General features: G+C 41.7%; 2 protein-coding genes across 7 annotated transcripts in view; both read left to right on the forward strand.

Annotated features, from left to right (window-relative positions):
* Positions 1–4527, forward strand: part of limk1a (LIM domain kinase 1a) — a 50545-nt gene extending 46018 nt beyond the window's left edge. For all 3 annotated transcript variants that reach the window (XM_053422542.1, XM_053422541.1, XM_053422543.1), the window contains 3 exons: positions 157–212; positions 821–978; positions 1580–4527. In XM_053422542.1, coding sequence (XP_053278517.1) covers positions 157–212; positions 821–978; positions 1580–1754 — 389 coding nt within the window. In that variant the 3' untranslated portion in view covers positions 1755–4527. The remainder of the gene's footprint in view (positions 1–156; positions 213–820; positions 979–1579) is intronic.
* Positions 4528–6226: 1699 nt separating this feature from the next.
* septin4b (septin 4b) overlaps positions 6227–20799 on the forward strand; it is a 43313-nt gene continuing 28740 nt past the window's right edge. For 2 of the 4 annotated variants that reach the window (XM_053422718.1, XM_053422717.1), the window contains exons 1-2: positions 6227–6471; positions 11493–11500. In XM_053422718.1, the coding sequence (XP_053278693.1) occupies positions 6420–6471; positions 11493–11500 (60 nt within the window). In that variant the 5' untranslated portion in view covers positions 6227–6419. The remainder of the gene's footprint in view (positions 6472–11492; positions 11501–20799) is intronic. The other 2 variants (XM_053422721.1, XM_053422720.1) reach the window with 2 other exon arrangements.

Here is a 20799-nt window from a genome sequence, read left to right on the forward strand (position 1 = left end):
CGGACATTGATTTTTCAGTTATACCTAAATAAAGATTCATTCAATTATACCCATTCACATTTAGATATCTACATAATACTACTGTCACTGCAGTGCAGTATTTTTTGTGTGCTGTATTTCTCCTAAATTCTAAAAAGTGTCCTTTCTCCTTCACAGGAAAGAGCTATGATGAGAGAGTAGACATCTTTTCCTTTGGTATCATGCTCTGTGAGGTGAGTGACCCTGCACGCTCTCTAGCAGATAGCTAGGGTTTCAGAGATGTAATTATTACCTCCACAAAGGAGGTTATATTGTTTGTTTGCAGGATTACACAATATCTACTGAATCGATTTCATGACACTTTGTGGAGGGGTAGGGCATGACCCAAGATACAACTCATTAAATTTGGAGTGCAGCTTTACGTCTCCTTGGTCTACAAAAGCTTACTTTTTGACATAATATTTTTCTACAAAATTCTAATAAATAGAATATAGTGTGCAGTTTATTTTATGTCTATGAATTTCCATATTCCTGGAGGCGCTTTCCAGAGCCTGTGTGGAAGTCTTTGGGCCTGGCCTCACACCATCCACTTTTTAGGTTCAGAGTAGGACTTCTCCACATGGACTCCATTAGCAAGAAAATAATGAATGGATTAGAGAGAGCAGGGAAGCAGAGCTGTTTTCATGTGGCTTCTGACGGGCAGGCAGACGGTAGTTGTGGTCGGTCGGGAATGATCAGCTACAGTTTGGAGGGTCTAGTGTTTTTTCAGGGGACTCTGAATCCTTCCATCTTTAACTTGTCTTGTTCCTTCTCTCTGTGATCTTCTTGCTCCCCCCTCCAGATAATTGGCAGGGTGAATGCAGATCCGGACTACCTCCCCAGGGCGATGGACTTCGGATTGAATGTGTCTGGTTTCTTGGAGCACTTCTGTCCCCCAGATTGTCCCCCTGCTTTCTTCCCCTTGGCTGCTTTGTGCTGTGACCTTGATGCAGACAAACGGTGAGACTTCAACAATAGATTCACACTAGAATGTGACTGTGTGTAAAGGGACAGTTCACCCAACACAAACCTTTTTTCCTCTCACTCCAAGTGTTATTACCTCCGCCAAGGAGGTTACGTTTTTATCTGCTTTTGTTTGTTTAATAGCTCCCAGCATTAAACCAAAACTACATCAGGGATCACAAAACCTGGTGGGAGGGTGTGGTTTGGGTCAGGGAGGGATCAATACAATTTTGCTGCGGATCTGGATCCAGTCTTTTTTATTCTCTTTCTTTAGCAGTGTGGGAGGTTGCGTTTTTTAACATTGTCACCAATTGGAATAATTCATGTATGGAGATGAAAAACATCAGGCATGTTTAGGGAACTGATATCTATGAGTGTGTGAAACTCATAGTTTCACGTTTGTTGACTGAAGTTCATTCCAATATAGTTTTCTTGGCAATTTGTTTGTGGTTCTCAAAGTGAAAAATAATTTAACATTTTTGAATTAATTATCAATGTTTTTTGTATTCTTAGGTGAACTGTAAGTTTGATTATATACAAATAGCTACAAAGTATAAATTAATCAAAAATCCTGTGTGTTTTTTTTTTATATTCTTAGACCTGCTTTTTCCAAACTGGGGGAGTGGATGGACAACCTTCAGATGCACTTGGAAATGGGACTACCCCTGGTGTCCGAACTGGACACGCTTCACAAGGCCTTCTGGGAGAACCACAGCATGGCGCGCCCCGAAAACGGCCTGCACACCCACCCTGAACAGCCGGAGCAGGACTGAACACAAGAGGAGGTGTGGGAAGGTTGAATTAACGCTACTGGGGTGGCGACCGCCTGCCGCTGGTGGTGTGGTGACTGGAGGAGTCATGTGCATACCCCTCCGTGTTAGAAGTCGACCCAGCTCAGGCTTAACAGATAGACTCAGGGGTAAAATGTGGATGTGAAAAGCCACCTGTGCGAGATGCACGCACACACATACATAGGCAAGCATTCAGTCAAATCAAGAGACATTAACTGCGACAGCTTGGTTCTGCTCCACACAAAGCTTTAGTGGAGCATGTCATATGCAATCAGATCCAACTTTCAAATCATGACTCCTGAATCGTGTAGAATTAACATCATGCCTTTTAAGAAAACCTGTAGTTACGAGAGTGTGTGTATGCACGTGCATAAGTTAGTCCAAAAAGTGAAACTTCAGCCTCCTCTCTACAGAGCACATGGTGCAGTCTGTGTTTGCAGGTGTTTCACTCTGCGTTTGGTTTGATTTTGCTTTTGGGTTTGGATCTTAAAACTGAATTCATGAAAATTGCAAAGGAGAGGTGCCTGACTTGTCGCTCAAGACAAAGAGTTTGAGATCATGTTGTTGTCCAGCTTGTGCACATCAAACAAAACCCTTTCAAGCTTTAAAAAGCTCACTGTAGAGTGCATGACTGTAAATTATGCCTTCAGGTCAGACCCTGGTTCATCGTGTCACTCTGACCTCAGACCTGCTGCTCCTCTCCATCATTTATCGTGTAGCTGACGAACCACTGAGGTACACATTACAAATCTGTTACGTCGCCTCCCTAATTTGAAGAGCTTGTCAGTGCATCTTGCTCACATTCAAGTGGCAACTTAAACTACATCATGCATTTTAACCCTTGTACATAGCTGGCGACATTGTAAATGTTTTAAATATTGTAAATGTACAGACATATTTTGTATACGTACGCTGCATTGCCATACTTTTACTGGCGAACCAGTTGACATTAAAGGAGAGGGATGGTTGGGCTGCATTTAAAGGGGCAATGTGGCGGGTTAGAGGCTTTTAATAGCATTTGAGAGATGAGGAATCTTATTACCAGGAAACATCTCAGTAAATGTTGCATTCTGTCATTTCCTTCCATCAAAAATATACTTTGAAACATTTGACCGGCCCCGTTATACTGGATTAGTGTAGGAGAAGGCTTAAAACTAAATCTGCATATTATGATCACCTCGGATTATTTGTGATGTGATAATTTTTAGGGCAAAAGATCTGTTGTTGATTATTACCTCTCATCTCATGTACGTGCACAGTAGTTCAGCTGTGTGCGGATAACAACCCAATGTACTGTCTTATCACGTCTGTTCACCCATCTGTCTCTCCTCCTTTGTTTACATGTACATGCTACCTGTAAATATCACTGTATATACGTGTGTGCGTCCTTACATCTGTCTGCGTGCGTTGCATAAATAATGCGCTCTCCTCAGAAATCCTTTCTTCCACTGGTCACACCTCTCTCTTGCACCTTCTAACACAGGATTTCTGTCTCTATCTAAACAAGCTTTTTATCTCAATTTCAACTTCCTGCTGTTGTTTTCACGAGCTGCATGATGCACCGCTGTAGGTCTGTCCAGCTTCTGAACCAAGTTTTTTTTGTTTTATTTCTAACTTCTAACTGAAAAAAAAGAATGGATTAAAAAAAAGTCGAGAGAGAAAGCTTGGCTATAAAGGAAAGGAGGAACAAAAACACAGCATTTGTTGTTTATACATATATATATATATAAATATATATATATAACCACTGAAATCTTTTTGTACAGATTTGAGTACTTTGATTTGCACTATCTTACCAAATGGCTGATTGAAGCCATGTTTGTTGATTTCCTCTCTTGGGCTACTTGTGATAAGGAAATAAATAATGTCAGTTCAGGTTGATATACATATGAATGCAAGACACTGATGGAGCCTTTCAACTGTAAAAATGGGATCTGGGGAATTTCATCCTCCTGATAGCAAACCGGATTATATCAGCATTAATAAATGATGTTTCTGATTATTAAAATGCAATTTTGTGCATGGATCAGGATTTAAAAACCTTTATCTGAAGCCGTAGTGTTCAGGTCATAGGTCGCGCAACATGTCTGTGCCTTCTGTGTGTGTGGCACTGCTTTTTTGTCCTGAGATATTAGTTTTTTGACGTTTTTGGCCTGTCACATGATAGAAACATCATGAACTTGCTTACCATGAATCCTCCAGAGGATTTCCTGCTGTGTTCTCACATCGGCTCATTCGGACATTCTCTAGATGTTTTACCAGAGGCCTGGCAGGACAAACTCCAGAGAAAGTCTGGAGCCTCTGATTCAAACATTTGCATTCTCTCATTCAGCCCCTCTGGAGAATGGAGATTATCTCCATTGAATTCCTGGAAGCAGCTTTATTGTAAGTTAAGTTATACACCAGGGGAAATATTAATTATTTTTTCCATTGTCCACTTGAATACCTGCCAAGAAAGTATGTTCCTGGTCTCTGCTACCTGGAGGATGTGAAGTCCCAGTTCTGCCTGCTGCCTACAGACTGGTCCTTTGTGAAAGATGTCCTGTGTTGTTTCTGACTTGCTTGGTTTCACATGTGATGCCCCCAGAGGCTGCAACCACTGCTGATGATAGAGCACTCAACCCGGCCTGTCTCACCTCTCACCTTCCCCTCACACTTTTTGGCTCAGGGCCGTAAAATGTTTCCGGAGCTTACGGCGCAGACACTTGGAGTGCATGTTACTCTCTGTCAATATAAACATAAGCTGATAACACAACACATGCTTCTGTAAACCGAGCCCCTCCTGGTTGATGTGTTCGTCCGTGGGCATGTAGTGTACGTGAGTGGCTTTGTTTCGGTCTCCATTCCTGTCGGAGCCATGTCGAGCATGTTAGACGTGTCGATGAGAATGTCTCCGCAGCACTTCTTTACAAAGGATTGTTACCTCTGAACAATGCTGTGCCTTTGTTGTAAGCTAGCCTTGCCAACGACTCGAAAAAACGTGAACTGATTTCCTTTTTCTTTTGTTTCAATGTATCATAAGTGCAAGCCTGATTCGAGTGGACTGAATATCATTGCTGACACTATGTTGTATTAGATTTCATCTGGTTCTGTATGATATTTATATTTTCCAGATCTCCATTGCCAGTTTTGATATTTTGATATTATATTTCTTCTGTTGTCTTATTTAATTTTTTTTTTTTTACACAAGCTGTGAAAACAATTCTGCACTTTAATCCTGAACGTGAACATAAAGACTCTGAGGAGGCGACTGTTTCTTTTTTCCTTTTGTCACAGCTAAAAATAAAACTGTTGCTCCTTAAACAAACCAAAGACTCAGAGTGTGTGTTCATTAATGATGACGTATCTCGGTCACTCTCAATGACGGGAAATGTCAGAGCTTCTTCACCTGTATTCACACCATTATCAGACTATTTCCACTTACTGAAGCACACACAGAGAATAAAGTACAACAGCTCCAAATATATATGAGTTCACATTAGAAGAGTGCTGCTTTTTCCCGTTGGAGAATAATCTTGAGCTACATTGAAAAGGTTAAAATAGTTTAAAGTAAAGGTAAATTCAGTAAAAAACATGTTCACAAATCAACCACTAGATGTCGCAATCTAACTTTGCTATTTATTTTATGGTGAAGTGACACTACATTTAAAAACTAAACACAGCTGCATACATGTTTATATACACTACTGTCAATCCTGATACTATTAATACGGCAAAAGACTAGTATTTCTTCCTTTAGTTAATTGACAAGTTGTCCTGAACTCAAAATGTATGAAAAGTAATTAATGCCACAGCTTTTAAAAACAACCCTCATGTATTAATGTGCTGTTATAGCGTTCCAGTTATTTTATGATGAGTATTATCACGGAAATATTTCATTTCTGGTCTCTCAGGTGCACGTGAGCTTTCTCCCATCTCATCCACGTGGGATTGTTTTCATTTCGACGCTGCTGCAGCGGCGGCGGGAGACTCGTGACGTCACCGGCAGGGGGCGGGCGCGCGTGTGACCGCGTTGCCAGTTTGGACGTTTTTCCGTTTAATGGACCAGTTGAATAGAATATTGTTGGTTATTTGGGCTGCGGCTGTTTTTAAGTATGAAACGAAAGAGGCGAGGTAAAAATAAGCTTCACAACTTAAATTTGAGCATGCAACGCCGGAACTTGCTTGAGATCAATTAACATTAAAAAAAAACTGTATTTAGATAACTTATCAATAGTTGTCAGTCAATTCAAGTGAATCTTAACCATATGGACCGATATCAGATAATTCGGGGGAGTTATTTCCCCCCAAATGCAATCAAAATTCTCCACAAAAATAAACGTACCTCAAGTTGTAGCTTGCGGCGTAAACAGAGAAGCTTTTAGTGTAACATGGCAACACGAGCCTCAGGTTGAGCGACACACGGGCGCGCGCGCACGCACACACACACACACACACACGCGCTGAGGGGGGACGGGTTTGTCCGGTCAAACACACACACTCACACACTCTCACACAGAGACTGTCATCTCACCGCAGTTGTGCGCAGACTGGGGGAATTAAGGAAATACCGGAGGAGCAGAAGAAGAGGGAGGTGAAGGAGACGAAGAAGAAGAAGGAGACGGAGGAGGACGACGCAGCCTTTCACGCAAACTGAAACTTTGAGCGATGGAGAATTTTTCCAGCATCAACCGGTTTCGTTCCGCAGTGTTCAACCACGGTGAGTCCCGAAGCTCCAGCACATCCTCCTCACACCTGACTGCGTGTGGGACGTTTCACTCAGGTGAAGCTCGTCTTCTGTGTAGAATCACATTGAAACCCAGTAGCTCTGCAGTTTAAATGGATTCATTGAGGGCTGTAGCATGAACACTTCAAACGTTGTGCGACCTGATATCAAGTCTGCTCACCTGCAACTGATATTTCATCAAGATGTAAAAGCCGAATATCGAAGTACGTGTTGTATTCTGGGTGCAGAGTATTCGCACTGTGTCAGGACACAGGGAACACTTCGTCCTGCTCAAAGAAAAGCCCTGAAAAGCCCAAAGCAGCAGCCGCAGCACTGTGTGATTCTGCAGTTATGCAAGAATGGTACCACACTAAACTATTTCAGGACCACGAAGACATGGCTGGATTGCAACGATAATGTGAGGTCTGCGTTAAATCCCTCAGTGACTGTTTTCTTATTTACTCTCCAGCTGGAGTCAAACAAGCAGCTCTGCCTCTGGTTGTTGTGTCAAGAAGCTTCACACACTTTACACCTCTGTGAGTTCAGAGGCAGGAGCAGGGCAGTGGAAAGTGCTTCTTCGGTAGACTAACACAATTAACACTCTCCATTTGACCCTTTGCTGCAATGCTGCAACAAATCACTGAGCATCCATCTTTAGGGCCCGAGCAGCGATAGTGCGAAGGATTGATTAAGCACAGAATTCCTTGTTGTCAGTTTGCTTTAGTCACAGTGTCAGTGGTCATAGATTCCTGTGATGTCTTCGACTGTTGCAAAGGTGAAAGATTTATACGAGCTGTAGAGAAACAACAGAGTGTATTTGACCTAAACAGATCTATTAGTCGGTATTTGGTGATAGTTGTAGCACCACATACTGCCAAAAGGAGAGTAGCCTCGTTTTACAACTTTAATGCGATTTAAATTAAATGTTAAATGTTGTTCACATGACGGACACAGGAAGTGACGTGTCGATCCTTCCTGTGATGCACTAATCGCAACATCGCAAGTCTGACATTTTTTACTTTGTGGCCATTTTGGCCGTTTTATACATTGTTTATTTTAACTAACTCCTCCTAGAGCTTTCATCAGATAAACTTCAAATTCGAGGAGTTTCATCTTGATTCCTTGGAGATTAAAACAAACTCAAATTGTGAGTTTGCCTCACACGGTTTGACCGTGGCCTGGCGTCACCATCACCATCAAAACACCAGGTTTTCGAGTCTCGGATACACATGGTCCAATCTACTCCAAACTGGACATGAATGACAAGATTCCCGGCCTGATGACCTAGAGATCTAGTTTTCTCCAGTCCATCTCTTAATCGCAGAGCTTGATATTGAGGTCAGCACTGAAACTCTGCTCTTGTACAAGCAATTCATGGAGCTCCAGATATTGATTTAGCAGATTCTCTTTCTCCTGTCTGAGCTCTAGAATTATATTTTCATCTGCCACCTTTTTTTCATTGTCGCAACTTCCTCACTGGGTTCCTGATAGTCATCGTACATGATGAACATTTCTTTAATCTTTGCAGTTCTTGACTGCTCTTCTTTCATTATCCTCTGCCCTTAGTTTAGCAACGTACAGCGGGAACTTAATCAGCTGTTGGTTCTTCATCTTGTTTGCCATTATGGTCTTTTCCTCGATCTACTGCACAGTTGAGTTTAGTTGTTCAGGTGATTAACCCTTTGATTCACAAGCTAGGCAAACCCCTTCCAATGCACAACATGGGTCAAAAATTACCCGTATTAATTTCCTTTACATTACATTTCATTTAGCTGATGCTTTTATTCACATATGCAAAGCGGAGAGGACAGGCTGTTTTATTGCATGCATGGCTGGGTGTTTCTTTGCTATATTCCTATATAGCTTAGTCTTCCTTTTTGATTCAGCAGAAGGCTCCTTCGATGACAGAAGTCTCATTTTCTATGCCTTTCCTTCATTTACAGTAGGAAAGATGGATTCCAAGACACACTCACTACTCCAGCTTGATCCTGTAGAACATAGTCTAGGTACTTAGCATCAGAGATTTCAGAACCAAGGCTTGTCTCCTCATTTTCTGTATCCTGTTCTTAATGTAGCATCTTTATGAACATGTCTGAAATGACTGCGACCAGCCATGCTAGCACTCTGGATACAGATGGAGACTGAGTGGAGAAAGTGGGAGGTTATGAGAGCACTAGTGCGTGATATGCAGAGAGTAGAAAAAGATAGTGCTGAGTTTACATGTCGCTTTATTTGCATGTATTGGTTATAGCTCCTGATGCACATTAGATTTGATGACTGGATTTGATTATAAACATTAAACGAAGATGAAAGAGAACTCGGATGCTCCTAGTTGCTCTCTTTCTTTCATACGTGGTGTTTTTAAGTATCTGTGAATAGATCTAGATATAACACTATGAATTATTACAATGGTTTAACCAGGAGCTATTTCAGCAGCCATCAGTGGTGGGAGAAACAGACGTGTTTTAAGACCCTTGTAGAATGCTTCAGAGTATAATTCCCAGAATAGCTAGTTTTGTTACCTTTTGATGTTGTAGAGAATGAAACTGCTTGCCCAGAGATTCACCATGGGTCTTTGCCAGTTCATTTTTTGGTTAAGACACATCAGATTTTACAAGTTGGTGCCAAGTTCAAATGTTAGTTTTTCCATGTCTCACTTTTTCTTTTAGCGTTTCAGCTTACTGGAAATGCTGTTTAACATTTCTATGATATTCCTTGGCAGCACTGTGGACAAAGTATTTACTAACATGCAAACAAGACAGTGTTTGTGAAATTTCTCAATGAATTTCTCAATTACCTTCTGTTTCAATCTGAACTTGTGAGCTGTAGGTGCGAATAGTTGCTTTATCAAGAGCACATAACCCACTCAACAAATTCAGCAACACAGTCCCCAGAGATCAGACTGACTTAAAACAATGTCTAACTCTGAAAGGAACCCAGTGGGAGAGTTAGCGGCGTGTGGTTGGGTGGCACAGTCGGCAGTGGATAACATTCCTCAGGGAAAAGCCTTGTGGAGAGATGCTTCCCATCTCGCTTCTATCTGTGGCTACGCTGACAGCATCACTGGCGCAGGACCTTTGCATGTAGGTCAAGAAATAAACCGCAAGAAAAATTAACCAGTGGAGCGTGTAGCCATCGCAGCAGTTATGTTGATCACATTGTCTGCATCTCTGTAATGTGAAGTTTTCAGCTCTTAATGTGCAGATGCATTCAGAGAGCTGTGGATGTTTAAATGATCTGTTCAATGGAATGATCTGTCAATGGTGCATGGGAGTCGCATTTGCACGTCAAGTATTTTCACTCAAAGTGCATCAGGAGTGATACGTAATGATGTCAGTTGTTTTAAAGGGCAGCAGCAGTAATATGGTGCTCATACATTATATAAAGTCTATATGCAGGGACCACTGAAACACTGTCTGTCAGCTGTAACTTTGCTGCTGCTTCTGAAGCAGTTGTAAGACACCCGATTGTGATCGACCTGAGTTCAAAGCCGTGAATCAATATCTGTAACACAGTAAGTTTCCCAGGAGCGGCAGCTTTGAGCAAAGAGATTTGTCTTGACTTTTTAAGAACAGAGAGAATCAGTAAACTGGAAACATCATGAATAAATGTCTCTGCTGTTGGTTAATTTCTTTATACGCTGACGGATCTGAAAGCACCAGACTGTGAGAGATAACTGCACATGCTCCACACTACTACTATGTTTCCTTAAGCAAGACTCCACAGGGTGTTTTAACACAGCCCACTCTTGTCGTTGTTCAGTAAAAGACCAAACTCCTCGAGAATGACTGATGTTGTAATGGCCCAGTGTAAATCTGTAAACCCACCGGGAGTCCCTGTACCCATTTATTTACAGACCACAAGCACGCTCCATTTTTGAAGACGGAATTTCATGCAATCCTTGAAGCATGTTGCAGTATTTTGCAACATCATCACTCAGGCCTCACCACAGACATATGTGCACACACACACTGGTGCAATTGTTACCCAAAATCTAGACAGTGATACTTAACCCATTTAATCAAGGGATTTTAGTTTACATAGCTTTCCAAAAACATCAGGGCTATAAAAGTCTGTTAGATATTCTTTATTATCAGTATTATTAATGTTGTAAGGTTTTTGTCTTTGATTAAATGTTTCTTTTGTGTTTCTTTTAGTTTTTACCCAGTTATTCAGAGGTCAAACTTTCTATGCTGTCGGTTTTTCCTGCCATGTCAAATTTTAATAAACAAAATGCAAACTTTGTTCTTAAATGTCCGCACACCAGTTGATGCTCCCACAAACTTTTTTTATTCCACCTCCCAAGAAGGTTACGTTTCGAGCACAGGCTCTTTGTCGGACTATGCCCGAATCTTTACCTATAGGTGTGTGGGCAATGGGCATTGCTTGTCTTTCTTGGTTTTCATCACTTCTTTCCAGTGTTGTTTTTATCAAGATTGTTTTTACGTGCTTTTATATACTTTCTGAATAACCTTACCTGAGCCTGGTCCAAACTTAATGGGCAGAAGTTTAATCTTAATCAACGTGAGTTTTTTTGGTGGGATGAGATAAAGATTACTTGACCATTTTGTCTGATGAAAGTCCTTTATTAAACTGACTTATACAGCGAATTTGCCTGGGAATAGGTTTCTTGGGTGTCCTAACATTTTTTGGGAAAATGATTGTTGTTATTCTAATCAAGCCCAAAGAGAAATGTAAAAGCTAACCATAGCGTCACTAATGTCTGAACCAGCTGTAAGCCTACTGGCATTATAGGTTCTCAGTTTCTTAGAAATAATAAGTGATGTCAGGCAGGTCCTGAGAGCAGACAATTCAGGTGTCGGATGCCTTTTCAAACGTTACCTCACCACGTCTGCACCAATCATACATTTCTCAGACTATTTTCAGCATTTTATTGCATTATAAATGGCCACTTCACTTACAATGTGTTTTTGTTCCTCTTCTCTGTCTGGTCCCTGTTGGATGTGGATTTTGAAATCACGTCTCCTGCTCATCAATCGTCCTCCTCTGACCAGACGATGAGGTAAGAAACCATCGTTTTTCCTCCGTCCCGCTGCTAAAGATGAAGTAGGTTGTTGGTAAAGGGAGATTTAACCTCAATTATCTCACCAACATGAGGACATTGTGGTTTGTTGATGTCAGCCCATTTCAAGCCTGATAGACACTCCAACTCATGCTGTGCAGTTTAATTTAAAAGGAGTTTGGCTGTTGGTTTCAAGCGAGTGGAAAAGTCATATGAACTTGAAAATGTCAACTGAGCTTGTGATTTTGTTTGCTGTGAGTACTAGAGCTTGTGTGACTTATCTCTGTGTATGTGCTTTGGGGTTTTACTTTACACCACAGAGAAATGTGTGAGAAAAGGTGTGTTCACAGAGCCCAGATTTTCTTGTTCCTTGTCTCGCTAGGTGACGATTGGGAATCTGCCATGTGCGTCAGCTTTGTTTGTGTACCTGCTGCTTTTGTCTGAGTTTCACTCTTAACATTTCACTGGCTATACTTAACATCGTTTGCTCAACCCACCTTCGGCAGACTCATTAGCTCCCCTGAAGCACATCGTGGGTCCGGGGTCATGATTGTCATCTGTTATCACCTTTCCAGTAGCCAGCAGCCAGCAGCTTGTCACCTCAGTGTCAAAACTGACTCTCCACCCCACCTCCTCCTCTTTACTCCTCTTCTCAATGTCAATGTCTACATCCCAAAGCCCTGCAGCTGTGTTTAGCCCGACCAAGTGGGGATGAAAGGGGAGCGTGTTTGTTTTCAAGACCAAGCAATTCACAGACGGGTGGATAGGAGTGAATCTGTATGGGTGCGACAAACCACGGTTCCTTCCTCAGCAGCATTCCAAACCTATGTGACAAAGCTGTAGTGTGTGCTGCCAGAGGGAAAACCTTTTGAGGGAACTTTTAACATCTGTCAACAGACATGTTTACACAGACTCATGAATTCTAATATTTACCGGTTTAAGACAATAGTCTGAATAAGATACTGCCATGTAAGCAGCACTTTCTGACTTTCTGAATAAGGTCATGCTCGGACTAAGACGTGGAGGATTCTGACCTAAGTCACATTCTGTAGACATGTAAATTGCTCAATAACGTCCAATCGGCTACCGACTGCTTGACGACTGATACTCTGTGTTCGATTGTTAACATGATGGAGTTGACTCAAAAGGGTTTACGGTAGCATCGTGCAGTAAAATTTCATGTTGGGGTTGTAAGGAACGTCAAATGTATGTGTCAGAGAATTATGACCCAATTAGTAAACAATTTTATAAAAAATGTCTAATTCAGAATATTGCGAGATTATTGGTATTAATGTTAAAGTGTATTAAATAAGATCCAGATGCTACTGTTGGCTTTTGACTGATTGACAACATTAACTTATGACGGTTTGGCACGTCTCTGGCTGGTGTTGTGATTAAAAGAACAATCGTACAAATCTCCACAAATGTATTTCCTGTTCTTCAAAACAAACTCGTTGTGCGATTCCTGTCCAAACACAATGTGCCGCTCCTGTGAAAGCCCTCATTCAGTCCAGTTTGACATAACTCAAGTGCCCCTCCCCTGCTGCTACACCCCATGGCTGCAAACCATGCAGCACCACTCTGGGGTGTGGTGGAGCAAAGAGGGTGGCTGTGGCTTCCTTTTGTTAGCCTTAAAATGCCACATAACCTCACACTCATGCACTCGCACACACATACTCAGACATGGACTGACGTCACTGTTCTTGGGCAGTGCCAACTGTGCACAGGGACGCATAGAGGATGGTTGTCTCTCCAGAGGTTGTCTTCATGGTGCATTCCTCTGTGGCTTTTGCTCAACTAGCCATTAGCTTCCTGCGCCTTCAATTGCTCCCTGCCAGTGCAGCCAAAGCATATGCAGTCTATACTTGGACTTTATTAGCCTATTAGCCTGCTAGCTCCCTCAGTGGTTGCTGGGTTTCCCCCCATTTCTCAGTTTCCCCTGATGCCATGTCTGTTTTTCTCATCTGCTGTCACTGCCAACGTGTTGCATTCATTTGCAAACTGGAATGGCAGAAAGTGCAGATTTGCTGAACCACACCCGTCTTTCCACTGATTGACACATCAGCAATAATTAAGCCAAGTGAATGTCAAATGATGTTTGTGAGACAGGATCTCATGACATATGATGACGGTATGTTCTGTTCATTGTTCAACCCGTCGCGTGTCAAATGAGGTGGAACAGACACAGACTCGAGCAGTATTTGTTATCATGTGAATCATCGCGCAGTATCAAATGTTAACGTTATACTCAACATTAATGTGCAATCTGCAGTTATGATATCATCCTGTACATTATCACACTGAATCCATACACAACAACGCCACTCTACTCTGTGGGCCCCAAAGTGAGAGAGGGTGACGCATCACTCATCGGTGGAACCTGATCCATCATTCTGTGTAACTCTTCGCTAGGTAAAGTGTGTGGGCATCAACCTCTGAACATGTATTCATAATGGCACAGTGATGATGCAGACACTGAGGCTGTAGCGGCCGGGTTTTGGCCTGTGGGCTTCGAGTTGGCAGCCAGCCCTCAGGGCTTTTCCAGTTTTGATGTGAGGGCAAACAATTGGGTTAGGTAGCACACAGGAAACACTTGACTGAATATGACGCTGCCATGAGATGAACAATAAAGAGATGGTGAAAGATGGTGCTTATAGAGGGATTTGCTGTGAACAGCAGACACCAGCATGTGTTTGAGTTTATTGAGTCAGTTTCTCCAACAGAAGAGAGGCTTTATTGTAAATGTACCTTTCAATCATCAGGAGTTATTTCAAGTTAATGTGGAGTTAATCTAACCCCATCACACGTATTTCCAATTCAGTATTTGTTTTGGTATACAGCATTTATGGGGTGATGGCTGCACTTCATCTTCATTTACTAGCATGCAAAATTATAAGAATCACCATACAGTATAATTTGTAGCATCTGTGCAGTCGGCTTTTTTAGTTCTGATGCAAAACTTCAAAAACAAAATGAATACAAATGTCCCAGGATGAAAAGCTGTTTCATACACGTAGAAGATCCCACCAAAGCTCTCAACTTGATCTTTTGACAATAAGGGCCAACTGTAAAACAAAATTGTGATTTCTGCAGTGGAATATAAGCCTCATGTCCTTTTTCCAGCATGTTCTACCCAGACGCCCCATTCTCCTGTATGTTACAGATATTTCTTGTTGTTGTGAACACATCCCCTGTAACTTTCTTTGTGTTTGAAAGACAAACTGTCCAGAGCCATTTTTCTGAATTTTTTTTGCAGTTCATGTCTGAAAACGGCTTAGCTGTGTACCAAGTCAGGGACTGCACCCTTGGGAGGCTGCAAATCCGATTGCATCACTGCGACTGTACCATTTTGAAGGATCCAAGGGGGGACTACTCAGAGGCCACATCCTCTGAATAATACGGTCCCTTACTAGGACACTTGAACCAAACAGAGCCATTGTTAAATGTTGTTAAACACCAATGCGTCTACTGCTGAAGCTAAACCTGTCACCAACGCCACCACCACTAACTACAGTCTCATACAGTTGATGCACCACTACAACAAACACTCAGAAACCAAAATACTTATATCAAATGCCATTACGAAACAAAGGGAATGCAAAATTTTAAATATGATTTTGGTTTGTCAATGCTTGAGAAACAATGTGTTATGTCCCAACTCCTAGATTCATCTACAATCCTCCCTGGAATATCAGCTTGAAGGCTGAACATTGAACGTAACCATCTTAGCTGGTTTTATAATGGCTCACTGAATTGCTTTATTTGGTCCTCCTCTGACATCCTAACTTCCTTTGCTCACCGCTTCCTTCCTGTCCCTGCTGGGCTGGCTCACCAGAACCTCCAGCTAATTGGCTCGTGTCTTCATCTCCGCAGATGTCCCACGTCAGCCCGAGCTCGCCCCCCAACCTCCAGCCTCAGCACTCTGAAGACGTTTTGGTCAGGGGTTGACCTCAGACATTCCTCTAGAACCTCATAGAAGTGGCCCCTGCCAAGCCCCCCACCCGCTATAAATAATCTCAGCCCAGTTCCCATGGCCCCTACCGAGGTTCCAGCTCTTAGTTACCAAAGCACAATATGCCACAGCTTCACCAGAGTGAGCACCACAAGTTGTTACCAACTCAGGGATGATCAACTTTCTGGGAGGAAGTGAGGCAGGTGTTGAGGTCATCATAGTTTTCACATGACCACTGGAAATCAAGGAACATTCATGTATGAAGATCATTAGTCTGTGCTCCAGCTGTTCCTGGTTACTGAGACTTGTCTATCTAAAGATTGTCTTGACAAAATATGTCTTTCACCGTTTCTCCACTGTGCTCGGTGATTTAGCCGTTGAGCTGACACATTCCCCACATTACACCGTTACAGTATTGCTTCATTCACTCTTAAGCTCTAACCCCCTGTGGGACAACTTTCAAATTCCCTTTTTTAAATCTGTGGTTTGGAGCATCATGGCAAATCTTCCTGGAATCAAACTTTTGCAAATGTATTTAAATGAGGAGGTGGGTCTATGGTTTATCTTTTACATGTGTAGTTCAAGTTGTCATTTAACCATTTTTCTGTATTTGGTGACTTGATTACATGCCATGAATAGAAAACTCACCCTACAGTAGGGGGCATGTCGCTGAAGGGATAGAGCGGTTGGCGGCTTGAATCCCAGCCCATGCCAAAGTGTCCTCGGGCAAGATGCTTAACCCCCCAAAAATGGTGCCTCATAGATACTGAACACACTAATTGTAATTGTAAGTTCCTTTGGATTCAGCTAAATGTAATTTATTGCCAGTAAAATAAACATTATTTCCATTACGCTGCTATGAAGCTCAATACCGGGGAAAAAAACACCAAATATGCATTGAGTTTTCTCATTTGCGCTGGTGAATCGGGCAGAGCAACGTTTGTTGGGATGAACAGTAGCTGATGCTGAGAGCCAGGAAGCCTTGATCTTATCTCTGTGCGTCTGGGAGCCAAGTCAGTGTGTTTACTCTAAATTACTCTAAATGGAGGCACTTTGAAGACCAAACTACATGTCAGACAGATAACAAATTAGGACAGTAAGCTACATACTTTAACAGTGAACGCAGCTGAAGTTTCTGACGTGATGTGATTTCTGCAGAAAGAATAGGAATGATTTAAGTGCAGAAATTTCTCACATTTTGAGCACTCTATCAAATAGCTCCCGCATGTGAATATGCAAAATATGTTGGTGAGGAACAATAGTTTTGGGCCGGAAGTCTTCTGGTTCTGATTTGGCACTGTCCAAACTGAATTGAATTGACTTTCCCTTCAGTCTATCTTGTAATATGCAAAGCTTTACACTGATAATTGGTGATTGACTGTTCAAAATTTTTATGGTAACAATGGGTCCTGAAGTAGAGTGAGCGTGTAGCGTGACCATGCATGTGTACGCATGTAAAAGTGAGATGACAGTTCTGTGTACCTATCAGCAGCATGGTCCTCAGCTGCAGCAGCCTCCACTCCCTTTAGGAAAACACTTCCAGATGCTCCCACCGTCCTGCAGGACAGTGAGAGGAAATACCAGGGAAGCCAAAAGGAAGAGCAGGAGAGATGGAGGAGATCGTGCTGAGGACAGGGGATGTAGTAAACGGTGGTTAATGTCCCTGGAGGAGGGGAAACCTGTATATTGATGCAATCTGCAAATGAGCCCTATATCCTCACGATCTGGGAGTTCAACATGAACAGGGATGGATATTGGATAATTGAATAAAACGGAATAGAAAAGATTATATTTTGTAGAGATAAGCATATGAACACGTTATAGTAGAAGTAGAATTGTGGCTATAGTGTGAGGAAGAGGGGAAAGCAATGAAGGTTTAGACTTCATAATAAACACTGATTACATGAGATAAGAGAAGCTTCTTAGCAGCTCTCCATTTACCTAAGAAGCTGCTTCACAAAACCGTTGGCCTCCAACAAGACATACATGATGCCAGTAAAGAAACCTCAAGCTACTGCATTCTTCCATTCACTGCATCAGCATCCGCACAGCCAGCAGGGACACACAGACCAAACAGACACTTCTACAGATGGTGGTATCAGATTTAAACACTTGGGTGTAAGTAAAGCATGGAATGTGTTGGCATGCTGTGACATGATGATGATAGATGGAGGAGTGAAGAGAGGACGGGAGTTTGAGACGCAACCACAATATTTTAGGGAATATTACTGTTATTGTGATTTGAGAAGAGGTGTCATGAAGGAGAGAATAAGAGGAAATCAATTAATCAATCAATCATTTCATTGGTTTTAGGTCGACTTTTGAATCTACTGTTGGTGCCAACCTAATGAGAATAACCCAAACTACACACACACACACACACACATGCATGTCTCTCTATAGTTGTGAGGACACTCGTTGACACGATGCATTCGCTAGCCCCTTACACTAACCTTAACCATCACAACTAAATGGATCTAAATGTTTAAAAAATGTCATTGTCCAGATTTGTGGCCAAGTTGTATGAGTTATTTCTTGGTCCATGTCCCACCCTTCCACTAAGTTTCAGGAAAGTCAGTCTTTTAGTTTCTGCCTAATCCTGCTAAGAGACAAAACGACCAACAAACAGAACCTCTTTGGTGGAGGTAATGAGGGTAGAGAGAGACCAGGTGCACTTTTATTGACCATGTGAATTTTCTCTCCTACACTTATCACGACAGAGTCTGTGTGTGTGTGTTTAGGTGTGTGTTTGGTGTGTGTGTGGAGTCCATATCACTCAGCAGCCAACCCTTCTGAAACCAGACACTGAATCCATAACCACAGCTCTATCACATCCACATTCAGTAAATGTTTACTGCTCTTTTAGCGACTGCATGATACTAGAATCAGGACTTCTTTAGATTTCAGGGCTGACTGCTATTTTCCCTTTTTCAGTCTACACTCACATGTAGTATATTTTTTCTATTGCGATTTTTTTCTTCTTTTGAAAGCTACAAGATAATTTAGTCGTTCCCTTTTACACAAGGTATCTTCAAATAGACTAAAGTGTGTGTGTAAGCCTGGTCAGTATTGATTGATTGATTGATGAGTCTTGTGTATGTTTCGATGAAGCCATGTTCATGACCTGTCTGGGTTCTTATCTGGGTATTGATTGGTCTTATTTTTGTTTATGTGACATTACAACCGTGGTCACAAAGCTTTGTTTTGAGTCAAGAGTCTGAGATAGTTTGAACCACTCTTCTGATGTGTGTAAATGCTTTAAAATGTGAAGTGCTTTGGGACTCAGCGCTTGAAAAGCAGTTGTGTTGTGAATGTGTTGGGATTCGGGAACGGAAGTATCTCCAGTGTGATTTGGGGGGACTGGGATCATAGGAACTCAGTGAACAACACAACATGTGCCTCTCGTTGAAGGATCAAAGGGGAGACACGAGGTTCCTGCCTCCCTCCAACCCTGGAGCCTCTCAGGGATCACCCCTCGCCCCTGTATGCGCTCCCTTTGCTCTTTGTCTTCCAGTGCTCTGAGCTCGAAAGTCTGAAGCTAAAACAGTTTGTCTCATTTACAGGTCTTGCCCTCTCAGGCTTCAGGCTTTCTCTAACCTTCACATAAACTCACATCTGCAGCATGTAGACCTCGCTGTTATCCAGGAGCTCAAACTACACCAGGGTCACTCTTCAAGCCCACCCCTCTCCACATGTGAATTTCTTCACTGCCAACGACCACATTTCTGAACCTTTAAATAAGAGAAAGTTTAAGTTTTTTCATTTCTTTTTTATGGGAAAGAACCATCTATAGATCATTACCTATAAATATTCATTATATGTTTATAAAGACAAAAATGCCTGTTGGTTGTGGAAGCAAAATTTTGAAGGAAGTGGAAGATGTTTGGCTGTATAGGTATAAGGCCATCTTTATTTATCAGAGTAGTACTATGTGTATTATCAGTGTTATGAACCTCCTTTCACTGCTGAATCTTTGTAGCCATCCAGGGATGTGTAAACTACTCTAGACCTTCAGTAATTCATTGACACATAAGTTGATCAGTAAAACGTATTTGAAGTTATACTAATCATCTGATGTGTTTTTTAGCTCTGGACAAATGGTGTAATTGAGACACTGTTTTAGAACGGCAATGATTAGATTTCTCTTCAAATTTGGTGCCAACATTCAGTTAAACTCAACTAATCAAAACAAAAAAAAAAATTATAAAATAAGAATAATGAGGAAAAGTGACTATTTCGGGGTTTTGGACATTTGGTTGGACGAAACCAGAATCAGTAAGGGACCAATTATCGTACTGAAAATGTCATTGTGCCAACATCTGCAATAAGACAAAGTCGTTTTTTTGTTTCTACTGTAAATATCAAGCTCCGTACAGTTTCTCATTAAATCTATATTATTTCCAGTTAAATATAAAGTCACACACGTTTCCTTCATCACTTATACCTGTATGTCTATTGATGTAGTTCTTAATTTAAGGGTACTCACGATGAATTTACACAAAATATAGCGTGTTCAAAAACCTCTGGCAGTGCAGCCCAGCAGGAAACCACACACTCATTGACTGTGTGAGGTAGCTTAATTGTGTGTGTGTGTGTGTGTGTGTGTGTGTGTGTGTGTGTGTGTGTGTGTGTGTGTGTGTGTGTGTGTGTGTGTGTGTGTGTGTGTGTGTGTGTGTGTGTGTGTGTGTGTGTGTGTGTGTGTGTGTGTGTGTGTGTGTGTGTGTGTGTGTCATAGATGCCCATTACTGACTGCTTTATGGAGCTGGTCTTAGTTATTAAAGCAGAAGCTCCATAGTCGGCTAATGACTTCCTTATTTTTACTGTTAGAAAAACTCCTCCAGTCTCTCCTAAGAGTCCTGGTCAGTGAAAGGAGAAAAACATCCGGTAGTTTCAGAAGATTAACAGGTTGCTACGGGCAACTATTTTATAGAGTGATATTCTGACAGGGCTTATTCAGACCTTTCTCCAAGTGTCTCTAAAGAGTTTGTTTTTATTGTTTTTTTATAAAACATTTTGACAAAGACATAGGAAAGTAGTTTTTACAGCAGGTTGAGCACTGATCGCTTGCCGTAAGATGTGTGAAGAACCATTCACGTAATAACTGAAGATGGAGAAACACTAGCTGCTAAAAACAAATATTTATCTTAAAATAACTATGACGTAAGAATACTTGTGCAGCTCAGAGTATTAGAGAGGTATTATGTTTTCAGGTTGTCCATAAGCAGGTTGATAACATTTTTCTCAGTTCAAGGTCATAGGTCAAAGTCACTGCGATTTTTAACTCTTAAATCTTTTACTTGTGAACTTATTGTATTAAGATTGCCATGTGAGAGTTCCTTTCAAATGT

Source organism: Pleuronectes platessa, chromosome 5 (assembly GCF_947347685.1).
Source record: "Pleuronectes platessa chromosome 5, fPlePla1.1, whole genome shotgun sequence".
NCBI lineage: Eukaryota > Metazoa > Chordata > Actinopteri > Pleuronectiformes > Pleuronectidae > Pleuronectes > Pleuronectes platessa.